This window comes from Micromys minutus (assembly GCF_963924665.1).
Source record: "Micromys minutus genome assembly, chromosome: 12".
Classification (NCBI taxonomy): domain Eukaryota; kingdom Metazoa; phylum Chordata; class Mammalia; order Rodentia; family Muridae; genus Micromys; species Micromys minutus.
The window spans coordinates 44,239,991-44,260,383 of NC_137981.1; the positions used below are offsets into that span (position 1 = coordinate 44,239,991).

The 20,393-nt window shown below is 39.5% G+C and overlaps 1 protein-coding gene across 1 annotated transcript in view; it reads right to left on the minus strand.

Moving 5' to 3' along the window:
• The window catches only part of CDH20 (cadherin 20), a gene marked incomplete at both ends in the record, with an annotated part of 58,744 nt that overhangs the window by 26,405 nt on the left and 11,946 nt on the right, over positions 1-20,393 (minus strand). Inside the window, 2 exons of the mRNA XM_080926934.1 lie at positions 7,550-7,803; positions 13,426-13,613. Of these exons, the coding sequence (XP_080783060.1) occupies positions 7,550-7,803; positions 13,426-13,613 (442 nt within the window). The remainder of the gene's footprint in view (positions 1-7,549; positions 7,804-13,425; positions 13,614-20,393) is intronic.

Genomic DNA, 20,393 nt, shown 5'->3' on the forward strand with positions numbered 1-20,393 from the left:
GGCAGCCTATCTCTAGAACCCATCTCCTTGGAAGAAATTACATGCATGCTGGAGAGTGTATTGCAACAGGAAACTTTCCCTTAAATTTTACCATTTTAAAAATACTGACCAAAACTTCCTGGCCTCAGACTCCCTCCTGTCCAAACTGAGTTTTTTATTCTCACCTCTGCATAGTTTACATCTCTGCTTGGACACCTGTAGGCTCTCCCTCACATATATTTATGAACAGTTCATTCAAAATAGTTTGTAAAGATCACAAGAATATAGAATGAGGAGAAAGGACAGACCTTGATGACTCCTATTTGGAAAACTGGCTGGGTACATCCAGAATGAACCTTACCTGGCCTCTTCCACAGTAAGTGAATGAAGTATAGACTAAGGATTTGAAACTAAATTTACAAGAAGAATGTTATATAACATCGGTCTGGGGCATGATGTTTTAGATATAACCCTAATGGTACAGAGGCAGAAAGAGCAAAAGTAAACATATGACATTGTGTCAAGCTTGAATATTCTCCAAGCAAAGGAAACAATCAAAAGATGAAAGAGACCCCAAGGTTTGAGGGAAGTATAAGGAGCTAGTGTTCAAATAGCACGAGGGTCCTGTTCTTCAAATAATTGTAATAACTGGTGTGTGTTTAGCAGTAGTCACCTTGCTGTGCATTTGATACACATTCTCATATTGTTGGGAAATTATCCTAATCATCAAATAAGCAAACTGAAGATTAGGAAAATTAAGTTACTTTCAACTAAGATTTTTCAACTAAGATTTAAAACCATCAATGTGGATCTCCAGGTGTTCTTACTGTGCTTTCAGATTGTTTTTAAACAGAGAACAGAGAAAATGTTGAGTTCAAACTTTTAATAAAAGTTCGCAGAAATTGTTGCAGTCTGTTTTAAAGTTCTTGAGGCAAAAAAAACCCTAAAATTTTCTTAAGAATTTAACTTGAATTATATGTGTATGAACTGTGTAACTTTGTGTGTGTGTGTGTGTGTGTGTGTGTGTGTGTGTGTGTGTACAGGTTCCTGCCAGGGTCTAGAGAAGGCATTGGATCTCCTGGAGCTGAAGCTAACAGGCAGTTATGAGCCACCTGATGTGTGTGCTGGGAGCCAAACTCGGTCTTTTCTCCAAAACTGGAATTTTGATAGTAAAAACATTTTAACGCACAGTGTTTTGCATACGCATCCCGGTGAGTTGTGAAACTAGTACGGTTGATTGTCATTATCACTGAAAGAGAGTGTGATAGAATGAAATATATGCATGCCAAATTATGACATGTAGTAAGGGAAAATATTGATGCAAAGATTTTTATTTATTATCTATCTATCATATATTTACCTACCTACCTGTCTGTCTGTCTGTCTGTCTGTCTGTCTATCTATCTATCTATCTATCTATCTATCTATCTATCAGAATGTATATGGAATTTTTTCCTTTAAATGTACACATATCTTTGGAGATTCAGGATTGCCACTCAGAATCTGGGTTTAAAGAGGCAGCAGATGTGTAGGTGCCAGAGTTGAAGTAGCTGCAGTTATGTATTAAGATGATGTCCTAAATCTTAAGGAATTTAAGGAAGCTAATTAACCTCTCTGCTTGTGATCCTGTTTAAGGAACATTTATTACTTGCCAGGCGTGGCTTGGCCTAACCAGTTCAGTGAGTAACTTATCCTCCTAACCACACCACTGACAGGCTTTGTTATCATTTCCATTTTTCAGATCAAAACACTTCGAGGCTCAAGAGGCTAAGTCACTTATTCAAGGTCACACTTCCCGGAAGCAAATCTCGGCAGTTCAGCTTCAAGTCTAGCACCTGAGCCACCCTAGGTGGCTGATTGACATACAGAAGATTGCTCAAGAACACAGTTTTGAGATATAACAAATGGTTAACTTTTTAATGAAAACACCTGTGTACTTACCAGACTATTATAAAATAAGCTCGTGTGCTATTTATCTGGGTCATACTTTAATTCAGCTTCTAAGTTTATCAGCTGCTTTTGAGAGGTGGCTAATGACATTCTAATCTTTCAGCTCTCAGACACTGGAGAAGCCCCACATTTGGTCCACAGAGCATAAAGTGAATGGCGGCTGTAGGTTTACTGCTGGGGTTTGGGAGAGCAGCCCATTAGGAACCAGAAACCTACCCCCACCATGGCAAATGTCACAGATGGTGTGGGATATGGAGTGATAGAAATAACCAAGTCACAGGACCCCTGACAGTACTGCCTGGTTGAGACAGCAGGAGCCTGCCTCAGGGAGCTTCTCTCATCAAATAGAATCCCCCTTCAATTTTCCAAGCTAGGCTACAGTGAGAATAATGGCCCTTCTCTCTCTGAATGGGGCAACTGCGCCAACTGCCAGGGTGCAGGAGAACAAATGGGAAGTTCAGCTGCAGATGGAAAATGAGAGAGTTGGGGCCTAGCAGTGGACCCTATAGGTGGTTTTCCCGTCTTCAACTGTAATGTTCTTACCTGTTATGAGAACACTCTGCTTAACACACACATGCAAAGCTGCCTTAGGCAGGCGGTATTGACATTTATCTGATTGGGTGAGGGAATTCTCTGTCATAAGTATATTTGCTGGATCCACACTCTTCAGGATGGTCCAGAAAGCCTGGCTATTTTCATACCAGCAGAAGCTGCTTTTAGTTGCTAAATGGCTCAGCAGCCTCCTATCTTCTTTCCTTCCATCCTTCCTTCCTTCTTTCCTTCCTTCCTTCCTTCCTTCCTTCCTTCCTTCCTTCCTTCCTTCCTTCCTTCCTTCCTTTGAGTATTTATCAATGACAGAAGGGATCTAAGTATTGTAGTTTTCATACACAAATAAATAAATCCACAGGGTGTACATGTGCGCGTGCATCTGACTGCAGTTAGTCTACTTGACTTGTTACGTATCAGTTGACTCCTAAGCAGATCTTGTTTCCAGTAAATATCTCCTAGAGTTATACAGCCACAGTCTGGGAGATGATGTGAAAATAAATTGTCCAATTCATATTGTAATTTACAACTTAAATTTTTCATTTTCTTTTGTGCTCGCTTTGTCTCTGCCATGAGGCTTCATCCTTCATAGTTGCCCCCCCCCACATTACCTTCTTTGACATGAAATCTAATTACTATATCATAAAGCAATAGATCTATAATTAAAAAGTCATGATCACAAAGTGTACAGTCATGTTTTTCTGAAAATATAAATTTACGATACATCTGTTTCATTTTTTGTTTTCTTTATGATGGGGGACTTTATGGTTTCACTTATGTTGCCTTCGAACAAAAGGCTTAAAATTGGAATGTAAATCTATAAAGCTTTTATCATTCATAAATATTTGTTGTTTTTTTAAAGATTAAAGAACTAAAATTACTTTTAGCCATTGTGATGGTTGAACATGTAGTGTGTTTACTAGTGAGTCAGAAGGAGCAGATTTCCCCCGGCGGAGTTATTCCCTGGAGGAAACCATTCTTGTTAAAACTCTAAAAGCACATTTTCATTAAATACAAAATGGCACCAGATGAGGGAAGCAGCCAGGTGACACAAACGGCATTTGATAAATGGGGGTGTGTTTAAAATGTTCTATCTGTACTAAAGCTCCAGATTCATCTTTACTGTGTGGCTTTCAACAATTAATGTGACAGATGGCCTCAAACAGCCTTGGAATTCTAATCGTTTGTGAATCGGGCTTCAGAGGCTTGGCAGTGGCTGTGGAAGGTTGAGGTGTCAGCCTGTCGACCAGCTGTTTACACTTTGTGTCCAGAATGAACCAGAAACAGCCAAGATTGTAAGAGTAATTCTTCAGCCTTGAGGGGGAAGCATCTTAGGTGAAATCTTCAACAGCAAAATAGCCCTTGGAGAGAGAGAGGTGTAGGACAGTGTAAGCTGATGACCTGAGAAGCTGTTTCTGTCTGTTTTTCCTATCATGTAAAGAAATATATTGAGGGACAAATCTGATGTATGATGCTTTCCTACTTCGATTGTTTATTTTATTTAGCTTTTGAGATCAGGGGCTCAATGTATATAGCTGTACAGGGCACCGCTCTGTACTTGGATAGCTTGGGCTAGAACTCACTTTGTAGATCACATTTGAGATTCTCTTTCTTTGCCTTCCAAGTGCTGTGATTACAGGTGTGTGCTGTCAGAAACTTGGTCTTTTCTATTTGTTTTAAACATAAAAATGCCAAAAAAGCTAATAAAACTTGAAATAATGTACAATGAATATATTTACAACTAAGTGATTTCAAATTACAAAAACAAGCAGACTTTCTATATACAAGTGATAAACTCTCTGATAAAGAAGAAATTTATTCACCACCACTTAAAAATACCCGGGGCTGAAACTAACCTGGGAGAAATTAAAGATCTTTACAATGAAAATTTTGAAATAGTGAAGAAGGTACTAGAATATAAAAAAGCATTTTATACCCAGATAGGTAGCATCAGTATTGTAAGAATCCACACTACAGAGATCTAAGATTCACTGCAATCCCCATCAAGATTCCAATTACATTCTTCACAGAGCTAGAAAAAACCAATTTTCCAATTCATATGGAAGCAAACTGTTTATGCCCATACACTGGTGCTGCTGTCAGCTGCTATGGCAACCATAGAGGCTTATAACTGGTCAAAACGATGAGACTAAGTGATCCTTGGATATTCAGCTGCAAGAAAGCATCTCCATGTGCCCTCCTATGCTCAAGAAACATGTGGAGGAGGGGACAGGAAGTATTTCAGAGCTGGAAGACGTTATGGAGTGTTGAGGAATGTTGACCTCTAAGCATGGCATGGCTACTGCATGCTTGAGTCACAGCAGCTATGATGCCCTGTTGAAGACTGGACCCACCTGTATGCTGCCATGGAAGTGGGAGGGCTCTTGAGGCCTCAGCATTCTCTACAAATCTATATGAAGTTAATGACTGCAGGAGGAGGGAGAGCATTTTCTTCAGGGGTGTAGCCAGTAGAAAGATACCCATGCTACTGTAAATAACCCTACACCCATTATCCTGTAGGCAACTTCATAAAACTTACTTGGGTAATCCTAACCCAGAAAAAAACCTCTAACATCAAGCAAGTAAACAACCAGCCAACCAACCAGCCAACCAACTAGCCAGCCAGCCAGCCAGCCAGCCAGCCAGCCAGCCAGCCAGCCAGCCAGCCAGCCAACCAACCAACCAACCAAAAGAAAAAAAAAAAATCCCCAAGAACATGAAAGCAAAAGGGGTACTAATTGGGAAGAGGAGGGGGATCATGAGAATGGGAGGGGGACAAAAGAGAGTAATAGAAAGTGTAAGTTATTCAGTGTATCGTATCCATCTGTGAAAATGTGATGCAGCCCATTGTGACACAAGTATGCATAGTATATACTAATAAGAGCAAAGAAGACTCGTAATCATCCGAAGCAATACAAAGCACTGTTGGAGGTATCATAATTCCTGATGTCTAATTACACTAAGAGCTGTAGTAACAAAATAATCATGGTCCTGGCACAAAAACAGACATGTTACCAACACAGTAGAAAATAGAACCCAGGAGTAAGCTCAGACAGCTGTAGCCACCTGATTTTTTTTGTTAACTTGTCAAAAATCATATACTAGAAAAGAAACAAGCTCTTCAGTAAATGATGCTGAGAATAGTAAATTTCAGGACACCGAATAGTGAAACTAGAGCCTCATCTTTCACCCTTTACAAAAATAAACTCCAAGTGAATCACAGACCTTAACAGGTCCTAACAGAGCCTAAAATCTTAAAACTGCCAGTGAAAAATTCAGGCAATGTATTTCAAGATACAGATATGGGAAGAAATCCAACTACATAGGGCAGAGCTGAGAACTGGCAAATAGGATTACATGAAGTCAAGTGGCTTCTAAAAAGCAAAAGAAGCAATCTTCATGGCAAATAGGCTCCTATGCAAGGGAAGAAGCCTGTTCCAGCCATTTATCAGCTAGGAGATCAATGTCTAGAATACACAGAGAGCTACAAAAATTAAACACCAGCGCTCCCTACAAATCATCTAAGTTGAGAAATGGGCTAATAAAATGAACTGGCAGTTCTCAGAAGAAGAAATAAAAGCAGGCAATGAGTACTTGAAAATGTGTCCAATGCTCTGAGCCACCAGGGAAAGCAAATTATCACTACTTTGAGATTGCATTACATTTCTAGAAAACAAACAAAAAATGCTGCCGAGAATGCAGAGAAAGGAGACCCTTAGGCATTGCTGGTGGGAGTGTAACCTGCTGCAGCTACTGTGTGAAAGTTCCTCTACCATAAAAGAGAACTACCATGGGACTTAGCTGTATCTCCTCTGTGTGTTTACACAAAGGACTCCAAGTCAATGTGCAAGTGATGCTTGCACAACCATGTTTGTTGCTGCTCTGTTCATGATAGCTAAGCCGTGGGACCAACCTGGACATCTACTCACCCATGAGTGGATAAAGAATTTGTGGCTAATATACACAGGAGAGCTTATTCATCCATAACAAAAGAAAAATGAAATCATAGCATTTTTAGGGACATAGATGAAGTAAGAGTTCATGGTATGCAAAATAAACTGGACAAACCGACTCATGCTTACTCAATGTGGAATCTAGATTTTTAATATACATGTGAGTGTGTATGTATGTGTGTATGTGTGTGCGTGTGTGCATGTGTGAGTGTTTGCACATGTGTGTGTGTGTAATGTATAGGTTTGTGGGGGTGAAGGTCTGTGTGTGGTGTGTGTATATGTTTGGGAATATGTGTATGTTTGTATGCATGTATGTGTGTTGTATGTGTGTTTCTCTGTGTGTATGTGCATGCTTGCTCATGCATGTGAGTGGGAGTATAACATGAAAATACAAAGGGGACCACAAAAAAAAGAATATATCTTAAGGGAGGGGAGTGGGGTAGTGGCATCACTCTGGTATGAAAGCAAGAAGGAAGACTATTTGTGAGGGAAGAAGTGGACCAGAATAATGGGGTAAAGGGCAGTGGGGAAGAGGATGAATAGGAATAAAGTATAAACACATAAAATACTACAAAACTCATTGTTTTGTTGCTCACTTAAAAGACTAATAAAGTTTGATAAGAGGGGTGACTTTGAAAAGTTTGACACTGAGTGTATGTGTGATGCTGGTTGTTTTGTACTGGTGGGTCTGCTCTTGGGTTGTATGCGTCACATCCTCAGGACATTTCACAGTATCTAGGCACATGTTGAGTTTAAAAGCCTATTTCGTGTGTGAAGACAAGAGATCCTAGGATTTGAGCATTCAATGCCCAGGATGGACCCCTAAATGAGCAAAGACTGATGCAGTTCCCAGTGGCAATGGATCTCTGATGAGATATAATGGCGTATGCATGTGCATATCTGAACTAAATGAAAATGAAGTTAAGATAGGATGACATCTAATTTTCCAGTTACATGATGTTGTCATGTTATTTGAACAACATGAATAACAAGAAAACTCAGAGAAGAGCTTCCAGAGGTGGGATTTAAAGAGGAAGAAGCAAAGGAGAGAATGCTAGGGCAACACATAGGAGGTGAGGGGATGCCAGGCTATATGGAGTAAGAGAAATCTATGAGAAAACCTGATTGAGTTGTTGGTCACATCTGGGTCCTTGGCAGAAATGATCTGTATCGTTGTTCCAATTGTCACATCCTCTGGCACCTCCACAAAATAAAAGCCAGGCTCAAACACAGGGGGCTCGTCCACATCCTCCACGCTGACGTGCACAGTCGTTGTGTCCTGAAATGGGCCAAGGTTCAGAAAACGCATCTCTAGGTGAGGATTGGACCCTTCCACCTTCAGGGTGTAGCTTTTCTTGCTTTCAAAACTCAGGGGCTGAAAGGCAACGAGAAAAAAAAGAAAAGGTCAGCCTGCAGCACACATGGGCTGAGTTAAAAGGGCATTCAACATGGATTAGTAGAGATCCCCCAAATTACCAAAAATGTGAAAAGGACAAAAAAGAAAAAACAGGTTTATCTTTTGTCTTGTTCTGAAATTCTGGGCGATAACATCAGTTTGGCCATAGGCCCAAGGGAAGAGTGGTGTCTGGAAGGCTCAGTTTTAACTCCTTTAACTTTACCTTGCTGGTCTGTAGAGAGAGTTTGGGAAACCTCCTTGTCCTGCCCAAATTGTAAGAAGGGCTTTTGTTTCTCCAGAACCCTTCTTTCCCAAGCAGACATGATGTCTGGTGACCTTGTGTTTTGGCTTTCTCTTTTGGAAAAATGTTGGGCAGTTAAGATGAAGTTTGTGTTCTGTCCTAGGATGTCTGCATGATTAGGCTTATGGTTTTGTTTTCCTTTTAAGTTCTTTTTGAGAGGAACCATTTTGGGGGAGGAATTAGAGAGAGTAGAGGAGGAATGGGGCATGATGGAGGGAAATGGGTATGAGTGAATGGTGATGTGGAATGTACAAAAATTATAGTGAAACTCGTCGCTTTGTATGCTGGGTTAAAAAAAGTAATAGACTTGTTTTCTTCTTGACTCTCAAAGCAACAGTGATCCTTTCTAAAGAAAACTGTTGGTGCCTCACTGAGATTCTTGGTACACTGTGCCACATCAATCTTTGTTTATTTATAGATGGTCCTCTTTAAACTTCATTTTAAAAATCTGGTCAAAATAAAACTTCAAAGATTCAGAAAGTTTAGAAGACAGAACTAAGGGTGGCAGGGGTTCACAGTGCTGGTCTGATCTACAGCTAAGATGCTGATCCATTGACCAGGACTCATGCATAAGAAATCTGTTTTGTCTATTATGATTCCATAGTATAAAATATAAAATTGGAGGAATAGAGAGATGCTTCAGTGGTTAAGAGTGATTGCTTCTCTCTTAGAGGATCCATGTTCTGTTTACAGTTCCCATGGAGCAAAGGTAAGTTTTTATTACAAAACTTCTCTCTTTCTCTCTCTCTCTCTCTCTCTCTCTCTCTCTCTCTCTCTCTCTGTGTGTGTGTGTGTGTGTGTGTGTGTTTCTTCAGATTCCATGTCATAAGCAAGGACTCAGTTACATTTTTATTTCCCAGTATATATAGCAAGGCCAAATACCCAACATGTATTTTTTAAAATTTTATGTTATTTAATAATATCACAAAATTTTTCTGTATTAATTTTTATGAGATGGCATATAAGGCTTTGGTGTTAAGTGTTTTGGAAATGTGTGGCAAGTGGGTTCTTTTGTATTTTATACTTTGGTAGTAGAGCTGCTTTCTAACTGATGCTACATTACAATTGCTATGTACTATGGAGGGACCCATGGTTCCGGCTGCATATGTAGCAGAGGATGGCCTTATCTGGTATCAGTGGGAGGAGAAGTCCTTGGTCCTGTGAAGGCTCAATGCCCCAGTGTAGGGGAATGCCAGGGCGGTGAGGTAGGAGTGTGTGGGTAGGTAGGTGAGCACCCTCATGGAAGCAGGGGGAGGAGGGGTGGGATAAGGGGTTTGCGGAGGGGAACCTGGAAAGGGGATAATATTTAAAACGTAAATAAAATACCTAACAAAAATTGGCTGTGTATCTAGCAGGTGTTGAGCTCCAGTTGCTAGTGTCCCTGCAAGTAACATCTAGTCAACAGCGTTAGTGTAGACTTCATATTGCTACTATATGTACTGGAATTTATTGCTTTCTAAAATGGCTTCTGAAAGGTTCTACCTGCAGAAGGTTTCTGAAACAACAGCCGGGAGTGAATCTGATACAGGTGAGGCAAACATGTCCAACTGTGCCTGTAAGACAGCTCTTCAAATAATTACAAACAAGGCACTGGATCATGTAAAGTTGGAAATTTCTAAGTGGTATATAAAGTAATGATGAGAATCATAAATCATGACCTCTTAGAATTAGAAAAGTATAGAATTTTTGTGTTTTGTGACCTGCCTAAGAGGAGAATAGACTGCCTACAATTACTTATTGTCCACTGGCAGATGGAAGCCAAGCTGAAGACTAGAAAATAGCATACAATCATGCTACTACAGAACAAAGAGCACTGAAAATTACATATCTCAAGCATTTAAGAGACTGAAAATCAATCACCGATTATTTAAAAGCTAAAACGACACAGTCCTGTATAGCAATCACTGTGGCTGTCTGAAGACCTGATTCTTTCAAATCAACTTAATTTCTCTTTTTGAAAAGTATGTGCTTTTTAGACAAATAATAGACCTAAGAAATACGTCAAAATCTAAGCTTTTGTTTCAATTTTATATGACATTATTAATGACAAAGGAAGATGATGGGTCTGGGAGTTGTTCCAGACATTTGGACTGAGCAGTCAGTAGCCTTTAAAAATATTTATTATTTGTGACTAGTCCATCTACCCAACGCATTGGCCTTGCTCTTAATTATATTTTCTGGCAGCTCATATGTTCAGAAAAGGAATAAAAACAGTCTAGGAAAAAAAATTGATGTATGTTTTGTGATTGAACGTGTACACCATTAGGATAGTGACATTGGAAGACAAGGTTCTCGCTCATAATGACAAGTTTTTCATATAAGGGGGGTAAGAAAAGAAAAGTTTAGTTTACTCAAATTTGTAGTATTATAAATATGTTTTATAAATGAATGCTTGTAATGATATCTAATTTATATAATAAAAATTAATATAAGTCACTACTGTTTTATTGTTTAGAACATTTTTTTCAAATGAAATCCACCGATCAGCCTTTAGAAAAGCTCCATTTCATAATTGCTTAATTGTTTAATGAACTACTTTGATATTCAAGAAACAATATTTATTCAAAATGTTGGGCATTGTCTACTGATGATTGTGGAGAGAAGATATGGCGGCAGTCCTAAGATGGTGCTTGGGACTCTGGCCTAGTCTTGTGACTAGCACCTGACTTCCTCCTGCCCCCCCCCCCCCCCCCCCGAGATTAACCACTCCCACCGTGCGAGGCGAGCTGCGCAGGCGCACCCATGACGTGAGATCAGGCCAGATGACGCGGACCTATGAACTGCAGCCACGGCAACATGGACTGAGGATGTGGAGTTGAGAGAGGATAAAAGGGACTGTGCTTGGGGGAAAAGGAAAAGAGAAAGAGAAACAGAAAGAGAAAAAGAAAGGAGAGAGAAAGATTTTCAGAGGCATGCTGTAAGGTTCCTGAATAAACCGCTTTGAGAAGAGCGCTGTGTCATCGTTCCTTTTCTGCTGGTTGGAGATGGTAGTGACAGATGGTTAGTGGTGCTATGTTTAGTTGAAGATGCTTTTAATTCTTTTCCATGTAATAAATTGGTATTATTTTATCACCTATAAAGTTATTATATTAACTTTTTAAAAAAATATTTATTTACTTAATGTATATGAGTACACTGTAGCTGTCTTCAGACACACCAGAAGAGGGCAACGGATCCCATTACAGATGGTTGTGATCACCATGTAGTTGTTGGGAATTGAACTCTAAAAAAACAGTTAGTGCTCTTAACCACTGAGCCAACTCTCCAGCTCTATTATTAAGTTTCAAATATAATGAATTGTGATGTTTTAATTATATAAATGTGTTTGAAAATTTATAAATCAACCTTAGCATTTTGTACCGTTTCAAGGTCATTGTTTGCTGGCCCTGAGGATTTCTGGTAGGAGGTATTTGACATAAATTTGTTTCTTTGCTGTGCTGCATATTTTATAGTCGTGATCCTTTGGATCAGGTAGGAGGTTTCTGGTGTTATTATTGATTTGTGAATGAAAAGAGAAAGGGTGATTTCCGTTTAGTGACTACCCAGGATTGCTGGGGTCCGCTTATCAGACACACAAGCTGCTGTTTGGGTGATGTTCCAGGAAGAAGAATGGCATGTGAGGGGAAGGGAGCTTGCTACCAGAGCAGCTGTGTGGTAGCTTCGATAAGGTCTCTGAGTGGACCGTAGCAGGGAAGGACTAGGAAATGACATGAGTGTGTCTGTTGGGAAAAGTCGCTGGAGAGGTGGCAGGATAGAGTCACCAGTGTCCCTTGGGAAGAGCAAGGCTCTTGAGAAGTACATGGCAGCTGGCACAGGATCTGGGACAGGTAGTGGGCTGAACTGAGGAGTCTTAGCATGGGCGCCAGGTCTGAGCAGCTGCTTGAGCAAGTTTCCCTGCAGACAGCAGGGTGAGGTTACAGCCAATCAATTATAAATTAATGTTTTGAATTAAATATTCATTTGTAAGTTATTAGATTCAACTTATTTGCAAGCATAGTATGTACGCACGTGTGTTTACATGTTTATGCCTGTGTGTGTAGGCCCAAAGTTGACAACATGTGTCTTCGCTTTTTCTCTTTTATTTTTATTGAATAACATCTGTCTCTCATTGAACCAGGATCCCCAACAATACTGTATGTTTTTTTGTTTTTACTTTTATTCTTAAATCTTATGCTGGGATTAAAGATAGGCTATCACAATTGGTCACCTTTCAAGTGGGATCTGGGGAACTCTGGTCCTCATCCTTTATCTACTGATCCTACTTCTTAGGTTATACATTCTGTCTTTCTGAAAAGTTAATCAGGGTTAGAAGTTGGCTTAGTCACTAAAGTACTCATCACACAAGCACGAGGACTCAAGTTGGATCCCAAACACCTCTGTCAAAGCCAGGTACTAGGGCATATGTATAATGTCAGGGCTCCAGAGGCAAAGAGGGTGATTCCCAAGGCATGTGTGTCAACCCCTTTCCTGCACATACATCTGCATAAATGTACATATGCATAAACATAGGTACACACACATACATATGTTGCACACACTATAAAATTAAAATAGAAAAAAATTGTCTTTCATTTACTGAATTTTTCCATATGTGTTGAAGGGAGCATGGTACCTTATGATGGAACAAAGTTTTATGTTTGATGATAGTTTTGCACATTTCATTTGCATTATGTCTTCAAGAATCAATTAAAAAGTGCTATGTGTAATTTTTTTATTTATTCACAATAATATTATAGTTTTCTTTGCTATTTGTGGTAAACTGATATGAAGATGTGGGATTTAAATATCGATTAAGTCATTAACAGCATTAGATCATCAAACTATTACAGTTTTTAAGTGGCTAAATTGAACTGGCTCATACTTAATACATTTCAATAATTCTTTTTATGAAATAATGCCACAGCCAGCATTTTTGCATGTAAGATCAAGCATTTAGATGTGTTTTAAAACCTAATTAGAAAAAATTAATTTTAGGCATGTTTGTGCGTGTATGCATGCGTCTGTGAGTGTGTGCACATGTAGGTGTAATGTGTCTGAATTCAGGTGTGTCTAGGCCATGTTGTAATTCGGGGGTCAGGAGGAAAGCTTTTGGGAGATGATTTTCTCCAAGCAATGTTGATTCTAGGGTGTCAGAATTTTGTGGAAAGTACTTTTACCTGCTGAAACATCCCATTTGTCTAGGAAAGAGATTTTTATCAGAGGACTTGAAATAAAATATAGCCTAATATACAACCACCCTTCTCCATAATTTCATAAACAGGGTGCCTTTGAAAATGACTTGGAAAACGAAACTGGATTACCTTCTTCACAGTTATGATGCCGACTTGGAAGTTCGGGTCTGTGTTAATATCAAAAGCATCTGCTCCATCTCCATCCACAATGGTATACTTCATCTCTGCATTGACTCCTTCGTCCAGGTCCTTGGCAAACACTCTCCCCACAGTAGAGCTAACAGGAGCAGATTCTAGCACACTCATCTGATAATGTTCTGTGAAGAAAAGCAGGTATGTGAATTCTTGATGATCTGCCACAAAAAAATGTCTGTTATCAGATTTTATCAGACACGTTGTACAAAACATTGGTTGTGGATAATAAGTTAAAGCTTAAGTTTTATAGTTGAACATTTTAGTCCAGAGTGTCAAAATAGCTTTACTCTGAGCCTAAGACTAAGACAGGTAAAAATAGATGAAATTTTCATTGTAACCTTTTTTTTCTCTTCAGAGTAGTGAGAGGCACCCTGCTTCCTCATCTTTACCATTCTACATGAATGGGAATATTCTTCCAAATGTCATGTTTTCCCTGGGAAGCATGTGATCACAGATAACATATTAATTCTGCCAAATTTCAAATGCTCTAATTTCCCTTCATGTCCTGGCCTGTGTGCTGAAGTCTATGTCTGGCCAGCAGCCCGAGTGGCTGGAGACCAGTAATGCATAGAGGAGAAGCACTTCTGAAAGAAAGAGCTCCGTGTGTGGTCCACCAACATGTTTTTGTAGCTGCGACCCTCTGCATGGTTTGGCCTGGGCTTTTTGTCCTAGTTCTAAAATTGAATACCAAAACCAGATCCCACACATAGAAGACACAAGGCATCATGAATGCCTTCTTTTTCGAGTTGATGCTCTGACCCATAATTTTAAAAAAATGTTAAATTTATTTCACCTTTGTGAAGTTGTATATTTGCTAGCTTACTTTGCAAGGGCTCATGTCTTCGGCATTCCTATTTTATCAGTCACAGGCTGGCTTACTAAATATCAAAGCCATACATATTTCAGTATAGTTGTGGTTTCTCATTTTCAGTTAATCAATTAATTAGTTCTTGTGGGTTTATGTGTGTAGCTGCATGAGTTTTTGTGCATCATTTACATGCAGATTCCTGCAGTGTAGACGACTGGAGTTGTAGGTGAGTTGAAAGCTGCTTGATGTGTGTGTTGGGAACAGAACCTGGGTCTTCTGCAAGAGCAGTATAGACTCCTAACCACTGAGCCATGTCTATAGCTGCTGTTCTATTTATTATGCATTGTAAACTATATGGAAGCCTGAAGTACAGGAACTTATGTTTCACAAAGATTATGGGAAGCTGACAGCTTACTGTACCCCACCTTTCACAGGAGAAAAAGTAACATTTGCCTTTTATAAGTATTAGCCAGAAAATCTCCACTGTGCCATGCAAATTTGTCAATGGGTTACAGTTTTTTTTTCAGAAAATTTAAGAAAAAAAAAACATATATCTGCCTATAGTCTTTTTCTCAGAAGGAAAACAATGCTATGTGTTTAAATACAGTTATGATTTCTACATGGGATGCACCGTACTAGAAATGAATATTTTGAGATAATGATATTCTTTTGTATTTGGTTCAGCTGAAGATGATTAATCTTGTTCACCATAAAGGAGTAGGCATGCCATTTTGTCAACATTCCATAGGTGGGTACGGCAATATTTGTGGAAAAGAAACTCAGTGAGTTTCTACAACAAGGGATCAAAAGAAAATTAGAGCAGAAGCGCTTAATCCATAATAAGGTTAAAGAATAATGGAATTATTACAATTTAGCATTCACAAATACATGGTTTTTTCATAAGTTTAGTGGTGGTTTTAAGCAATTTTTTGAAAATTGCAGTGGCACTCTATCTTAGTGGAAACAGTGTGACTGTGAGAATGTTTAGAAACATGAATTTAAACTATTTCAAATCATTCCATTTTGTCTTCTATGAAATAGATTCCATAATCCATTTCATTCTAAGTTCTTAATTATTCCTAAATTTGAAACAGAGACTGCTCAAGGTGGGTGGCCATTTTGATTTCTGGGTGAGACAGAAGCCCCAGCCCTCACTGATGTGTAATGCTCTAGGGATGCTGTTGTGTAGGGAGGAGGGACCTAAGATCTACTCATCTGTGTCCGGATCCCAGTATTTATGAGCTTTGTAAGGTCTTGACTCTTCTGCTCCCTTGCCCACTTTCATTAAGGATACTTGTTTTGTTTCAAATTTTGAAAGTCCAATAGTTCAAAGTGTCCAAGAACTCACAGTGTTGCTGTGGGGTACACAGTAATGGAACTCACACACAGGATCAGTCAGCTGGACCAGTCTCTTCACATAGTAGTTCCAGACTTTTCCTTGATCCACTGCATCCTGACTGGTGGACTAGTCAACCTAGCAACTTACTCTTGTGTATCATTTGTAAAATGCTTGCCCATTATCTGCTGTCTTTTTTTTTTCTTTTATTAATGGCTGCAGCGATTTCATATATACCAGTTTCACATGACTATTTGAGTTCTCTTTATGAGCGTAAATTAAATAACAATCTTTTGGTCTGGCTGGTTCAAAGTGAAAGCTATTAAGGTAGTAGCCTGGTTTCATTTTGTTTATAGTTTAGAACTCTCTCTCTCTCTCTCTCTCTCTCTCTCTCTCTCTCTCTCTCTCTCTCTCTGTGTGTGTGTGTGTGTGTGTGTGTGTGTGTGTGTGTGTGCTTCTTGCAATTAATTTTTTTTTACTGAGTATTTTATTTATTTACATATTAAATTTTATCTACTTTCCTGGTTTCCCCTCCAGAAAGCCCCTATCCCATTCTTCTTCCCCTTGTTTCTATGAGGATGTTCTATGTCTTACCCACCCACTTCCACCCAACTACTCCCACCTACCTGCTTTGGTATTTCCCTACACTAGGGCTTTGAGCTTTCCCAGGACCAAGGGCCTCTCCTCCCACTGACGTCCAGCAAGGCCATTCATTGTTATATTTGAGCTAGAGCTATGGGTTCCTCCATGTGTACTTTTTGGTTGGTGGTTTAGTCCCTAGGAGCTCTGGGAGGGGTCGTCTGGTTGGTTGGTATTGTTGTTCTTTCTATGGGTTGCAAAACCCTTCAGCTTCTTCAGCCCTTTCTCTATCTAACTCCTCCATTGGGGACTTCACGATCAATCCAATGGTTGGCTGTAAGCATCTGCCTCTGTATTTGTCATTCTTTGACAGCCATATCAGGCTCCTGTCAGCAAGCACTTATGGCACCTGCAATAGAGTCTGGGGTTTGGTGTCTGCATATGGGATGACAAATATCCACTTATCAGTGATTGCATACCACTTTTGTGACTGGGTTACTTCATTCAGAATGATATTTTCTTTTCTTTTTCTTTTTTATAGAACATTCTCTGTATTTACATTTCTGTTGGTATCCCCTTTCCTCCAATATCCTCCCCCCTTCCCCTCTCATTGCCTCCATGAAGGTACTCCTTCTCCCAACCATCCTCTAACAACTCAGCACCTTTTCTCTAATTTCTGCTCTTCTATTTGTCCCATTATTTTCTCCAATAAGTGTTTTGTTCTCTCTTCTAAGAAAGACTGAGGCATCCACCTTCTGGCCTTCCTCCTCATTGAGGCTCATAATTTCTGTGATTGTTTCTTTGGTATCCGGAGCCTTTTGGGCTAGTATCCGCTTATCAGTGAGTACACATGGACGAGTGTTATTTTGTGACTGGGTTACCTCACTCAGGATGATAGCTTCAAGTTCCATCCATTTCCCTAGGAATTTCATGAAGTTATTGTATTTAATAGCTGAGTAGTACTCCATTGTGTAAATGTACCACATTTTCTGTATCTATTCCTCTGTTGAAGAACATCTGGGTTCTTTCTAGCTTCTGGCTATTATAAATAAGGCTGCTATGAATATGGTGGAGCATATCTCCTTGTTAGATGTTGGAGCTTCTTTTGGGTATATGCCCAGGTATAGCTGGGTTCTATAAGTGGATACTAGCCCCAAAGCTCGGAATACTTACGAAAGAATCCACAGAACTTATGAAGCTCTAATGAAGGAAGACCAAAATGTGGATGCTTCAGTCCTTCTTAGAGGGGAGAACAAAATACTCATGGTTGGAAATTCAGGGACAAATGGTGGAGCAGGGACCGAAGAACAGATTATCCAGAGACTGCCTCACCTTGGGATCTAAACCATATACCGCCACCCAACCCAGTCACTATTGCTGATGCCAAGAAGTGCTTACTGACACAAGCCTGATATGGATTCCTCCTCAGAGGTTCTGTCAGAGCCATACTGATACATAAGAGGATGCTTACAGCTAACCATCGGGCTGACTACATGGACTCCAAAGGAGGAGCTAGAGAATGGACTGAAGAAGCTGAAAGAATGAGAAGAACAAGGATATCAACCAACCAACAACACCCGCCCCCTGCCCAGAACTCCCAGGACTAAAAACGCTAACCAATGAGTGCACAAGGAGAGACCCATGGCTCCAGTTGCAGCATATGTAGAGAGGATGAAATATTTTGGCATCAGTGGAAGGAGAGCCTTTGTTTGGTCCAGTGAAGTCTCCTTTTCCCAGTGTAGGGGAATGCCAAGGTGCTGAGGTGGGAGTGGGTGGGTGGAAGTGGCAGTGTCTTCATGGACAAAAAGGGAGGGAGAAGGAGGGTGGAAGAGGGGGAAATGGGATAACATTTGCAATGTAAATACAGAGAATATCTAATAAAAATGATAAAAATAACCTCAAAAAAGTTATTAAGAAATAGTGATTGTTGCCTCTTCTTAATTTTGTTGTTAGAGGTGGAATTATGTTTGTGTGACTATCTTCATTTGGGTTTGTTGAAAGTAGATTACTTTCTTGCTTTTTCTAGGGTGTAGTTTCCCTTCTTGGGTTAGAGTTTTCAATCTCTTATTTTTTCTAAGGCTGTATTTGTAGACAGATATTGTGTAAATTTGGTTTTCTCATAGAATATGTTTTTTTGTCCATCTATGTTAATTGAGTTTTGCTGGTATCGTAGCCTGTGCTGGCATTTGTGTTCTCTTAGGATCTGTATGACATCTTCCCAGAATATTCTGGCTTTTAGAGATTCTGGTGAGAAGTCTGGTGTAATTCTGATAGGTCTGCATTTATATGATACTTGACCTTTTTCCCTTATTGCTTTAATATTCTTTTCCTGTTTTGTGCATTTGGTAGTTTTACTACTATGTGATGGGAGAAATTTCTTTTCTGGTCCAGTCTTTTTGGAGTTGTGTGGGTTTTTTTTTTTTTTTTTTTTTTTTTTTTTGTATGTTCATGGGTATTTCTTTCTTCAGGTTAGGGTAGGTTTCTTCCATAATTTTGGTAAAAATATTTACTGGCCCTTTAAGTCAGAAATCTTTGCTTTCTTCTATACCTATTATCTTTATGTTTGGCCTTCTCATTGCGTCTAGATGTGCTGATTTTTTTTTTTCTTTTTGGATTAGAAGCTTTTTGCATTTTACATTTTCTTTGGCTGTTGTGTCAGTGTTTTCTATGGTATCCTCTCCACCTGAGATTCTCTCTTCTGTCTCTTGTATTCTGTGGTGATGCTTTGCACCTATGCCTCCTGATCTGTTTTATAGGTTTTCTATCTTCTCGGTTCTCTCCCTTTCTGATTTCTTTATTGTTTCTATTTTCAATTTTTAGATCTTGGATAGTTTTTTCTTCAATTTCTTCTCCTGTTTGGTTGTGTTTTTCTGTAGTTAGTTACGGGATGCTTGTGTTTCCTCTTTATGGGCTTCTATCTGTTTTACTGTGTTCTCCTGTATTTCTTTACGGGCATTAGTTATGTCTTTCTTAAAGTCCTCTATCATCATCATGAGATGTGATTTTAAATCTGAATCTTGCTTTTTCAGTGTATTGGGATCTTCAGGACTTGCTGCAGTGGATGATGTCAAGTATCCTTGGGTTCTCTTGCTTAGTTTCTTGAGTTTGCCTCTCGACATTTAGTTATCTCTGGTGGTAGTTGGTCTTACTGTCTCTGACTGGAGCCTACCCCTCCTGTGAGCCTGTGAGCCTGTGATCTAAGATGTGTTAGCACTCCTGGGAGACCAGCTTTCTCTGGGAAGGATTTGGGTATGGAGTACTGTGCCACTGGGTTTACTCTGGGATGCAGAGGGAGACCAGAAGTATCCTGTCCCTAGTTGCTCTATGGTTCATATTTCCTATGATTTTCTGGTGGGTCCTTCTTTGGCCAGTTATTGGAGCAAAAGTTTTGGTCTTACTTGTGAACTTAGGAGTGTCAACACTGCTGGGAGACCAGCTCTCTGGGCAGGATTTGGGTGCTGAGAGTCGTGCCACAGGGTTAACTCCAGGGCACAGGTGGAGACTGGAAACATTTAATTTTCTACTCAGATAACCTCTAATACAGCAAAGGTTTTATTGGCTCAGCACAGGGCTGTACATTGCATGCCTAGGTGGTGTCTCAAATTGATAGTGCTTTAATGAATGTGGCTTCACCTTGGCACGTTTTCTTCACTGCCAGTGTAAATCTTTTCTATTCTTCAATCTTCTGTTTAAGTCTCATTACCCTGTGAAGCTTTATTCATTCCCATTTATACAACAAGTCAACACGTGTGCATTTAAACAAACTATTCTGTGATACTTTAGTTTTCCTAAATTGTAGGATTAGTCAGCGTAAGACTTTTAATTTGCACCATTTGTGAACTTCTCAGTAGTACAACAAATATTCTGTATTGCTTTTCCTTTACGAATAGAATGCATGCTCCTGGCTAGATTTTAGTCATTGAGCGGCAGTTCTATTATCTTGTTTCTCATGCCTAGTGTCCTTACAGATCAAGTACTACTGGGCATATACTTGCATCTTTCTTTGTTAAATAGCCCTGGCTGTTTCAAAAAATGGAAAACTAATTCCCATAGAGAAATCACCCTGAGGATGAGCTCTTAATGGTGACTTAGGTGACTTAGTGCTTATAAACAAATCTTACGGTAATGATTTGTGGCCCATAAAAACTTAATCCTACCTGATAAATTTTAATCTCAGTA